The sequence below is a fragment of the Pistacia vera genome, unplaced genomic scaffold, assembly GCF_008641045.1.
Source record: "Pistacia vera cultivar Batoury unplaced genomic scaffold, PisVer_v2 Contig564, whole genome shotgun sequence".
NCBI classification, from domain to species: domain Eukaryota; kingdom Viridiplantae; phylum Streptophyta; class Magnoliopsida; order Sapindales; family Anacardiaceae; genus Pistacia; species Pistacia vera.
Window position 1 is genome coordinate 62,503 of NW_022196406.1, and position 3,214 is coordinate 65,716.

Here is a 3,214-nt window from a genome sequence, read left to right on the forward strand (position 1 = left end):
ATGCTTTAAATAATTCTCATGCATCCAAACATACAACCCAGCTAATTGTGCAACTCTAATCTTTCCCCAACCCAATCGTGCCTCCCCTAGACTTTATAGTTAACCCCCTGCTTATTTTTCTCTCTTTTTTTTTTTGTTTCTGTTTTAGAGACTTCTTTAGATTGTCGCATCACCTTTTTACGCGAATGCACACATTTGTGATGAATGCCTCCAGTTACTCAGCAATGTCACAACACATAAAGTGCTTTGCATACTCATAATTCAAGCTAGGGTTTGATGCAAAAGCAAACATGGGTCTCATGAGTACTCCTGGTTACTAAGTAGCTCGAAACAGCGGAGTAGTTCATTCAAAAATAAACAAATAAGCATAGTTAATTTATTTCAAGACTGTATATGCGCACTTTTTTTTTTTTTTTTAAATAGTAGGGAGTGAAGACAAGGCTCGGCTAGTACACAACAAAATCAAGTAGTCAACCATAATTTACACAACCATCTAGAATTGCATACTCTTCAGCATTTCCTAAAGATATGAGCATGTTTGAATCCTTTCAATGACTTGATACTACCACTACTCCAAGTGATTACCAAGTTCATTACAAAGAGCAAAAAAAAATTTCTTTGGGGATATCACAAAGTTTCGTTCGGGATTGTATCAAAAGCATAAACATACTACCCACCATGCAACAATGTAACACCTGCTCTCTACTACTATTCAGATAATGCATACTATGCAAATTATAGACATACATAGCGTATGGCAGATAGTGGGCTCAAACTTTTCTTTACTCATAAAATATAATTTTCTACATATACAAAGTACTCTATATTAAAAACTTTCTACTTAATATAAAATATCATAACTGGTGGACAGTAGTGCCAATACTCTCCACTCCTCGACATCCATCTGACAGCTGCTCCTAATTCCTGCAAAACAAGGAAAAACAGTGGGGTGAGCACAACAATGCTTAGTAAGTAAATCCTCGACTACCTGTCACCACAACTCACTCTTGGGTTCTTTCCTTACTCTACCGTTCTTCTATTTCTAATTCTCACTATTTTTCTCTTTCTTTCTAATACTTTTATTCTCCTTTAACTCTGTTCTGCTCTTTTTATTCTTTCTTTCTCTCTGTTCTCATTCTCTTTTCTTCTTCTCTTATGCTTACTCACCATGAAGGAAAATCATGGTTCTCTCTTATTCTTATCATACTCACCATGAAGGAAAATCATGGTTCTCTCNTCTTCCACTTTGAAATGCAGACTGCTTTCTGGTTATTTCAGTCAAAAGAGACTCACCAACATATTTGCCTAAGCTTTTATTCCATCGAAGCAATTCTAGAGCCAAGTCTGAGACATAAAAGATGGAGAGGAATTTAGGATTATTAATAAAGTGAAATCAAACTTGCGCGGCTTTGCATTTTTACTTTAAAAGTGTGAGATCTCGTTAAAGTCTAATAACAAACGGACAGAATTAACTCACCATAGAATCCTGCAATTATAAGTGAACTTAATAAATAACCACCAGAATGATCTCGAAAACGTGCCTCAGTAGCATACACCAAATAAGTTTTGCTAAATCGCATTAGATATTTAGTCATCTTTTTTTGCCCATGTCGAGCGGCCTCAATTAAAGGTATCCCATCAGAGTTGTTTTTAACTACAATCAAGCTTTTCTCTTCATCTTTCGTCATTATCATGTTGGCTGCTTGGAGATTGCCAGCCATTGCAGCAACGGAAAGGACCGTGTTGCCCTGTTTATTTTTCAGTGACACTTGATCCATTGACATCTTATTTACTAGATACTCCACAATATGATTAGCCTTGCATGTCCCAACAGCTACATGAAGAGCTGTGTCCCAGTTTACCGTGATCCTGGCTTCTAACGATTCTTTATCCTCATCACAGAACTGTCGTACAGATAACAGATCGCCTTCGAGTATGGCATTATATAGTGGCAGGTATTTCTTGCAATTCTCTGCAATAAAAACAAACGGAAAAGTTTTAATACTTGGTTGGAATATTATTTATCTACTTGGGAAAATTCATTTCAATTTTCTACTACTTACCCATATCCTGTTCTGGCATGGCGAGAGTCTTTGATAGAGAAGAAGCGATAAGCTGTAATGAAGAAGAGGTGATAAGTGGTAATGAAGAAGAGATTATAGTTTGGTAGCGCTTACCTCTGAATTGCCTTGGAACTCTGCTTTTAAAATCTCCCATGCTGCTTTCGCCGTCTTAGCTTCAGAAATTCTTGAAAAAATATAATCATCCAGAGCTTGTTGAAGGATGAATAGTGCTGCTGCATCATTCTGCTGATGCTGTTGTAGCTCGGGCTCAGATAGCGTGGAGGTGTTTTCCGGTCCCTCATTAACAATTTTCCATAAGTTTTGGGACAAAAAATATGTCTTCATCTTAGTACTCCAAAAATGGTATTTTTCCCCGGTAAAGAAGGGGATAGGAAGAGCAACTAGATTTGATTTCCCATTGGCCATGATCGGGATAGGAAGAGGTGCTGTCTATAATGAAAAAAAGAGACAATATTAGAATGTGCTAAACTACATAAAATAGAAAGCCAATTAGGTTTTTTTTTTTTTTTTTTTTTTTTTTTTTTTTTGGTACTGATCAGTGTCTAAGCCAGCTTATGCGCATATCACCTAATCCTCTAGATCTTAAACTATCGCGTAAACCTCAAGTGGCTACTCCTGTTAGTCACCAAGAAAGGATTCAAACTCAAACCTCTTGAGTAATACACCCAAAAATTCTTATCAAACCACTCTATCACCCAGAGATAGTTGTCGATTAGGGTTGAGGCTACACAAAGCTGTAATTTTTTTTTTTTTTTTTTTTTTTTTGAAGTTTATACCTTTAATTTTATAAGATATAGACCTCATATTTTCAAAGATAAACCATTCCACTAGCACAAGCTCAAGAAGTTACTTCTTAATTTGAACATTAAAAGTTTTGTTAAGTTTAATTTGATGAAAAATATAGGAGAAATTATTTTTGATGAATAATTCTATAGCTTGTCATATAGTTTATGTTTTTTTTTTTTTTTTTTTAATTTTTTCTATATTTTTCATTCAATCAGAATTATCTTGAATGTATGATTGTTATGTAAAGCTATTTTTCAATTTATAAGGTATAAAAAATAAAAATTTAATTTTAAAATTTAATATGAATGAAATAAAAAAATTGGATGTAGAGAAAACATCGTGCT

The 3,214-nt window shown here is 34.6% G+C and overlaps 1 protein-coding gene across 1 annotated transcript; it reads right to left on the minus strand.

Annotated features, from left to right (window-relative positions):
- Positions 1–917: 917 nt before the first annotated feature.
- Positions 918–2,489, minus strand: LOC116108434. The gene is made up of 5 exons (XM_031394684.1): positions 2,178–2,489; positions 2,064–2,115; positions 1,478–1,972; positions 1,212–1,344; positions 918–924 (listed from the first exon to the last, which is right to left on the minus strand). The coding sequence occupies exons 1-5, from the start codon at positions 2,487–2,489 to the stop codon at positions 918–920; spliced, it is 999 nt and encodes a 332-aa protein (XP_031250544.1).
- Positions 2,490–3,214: the final 725 nt, after the last annotated feature.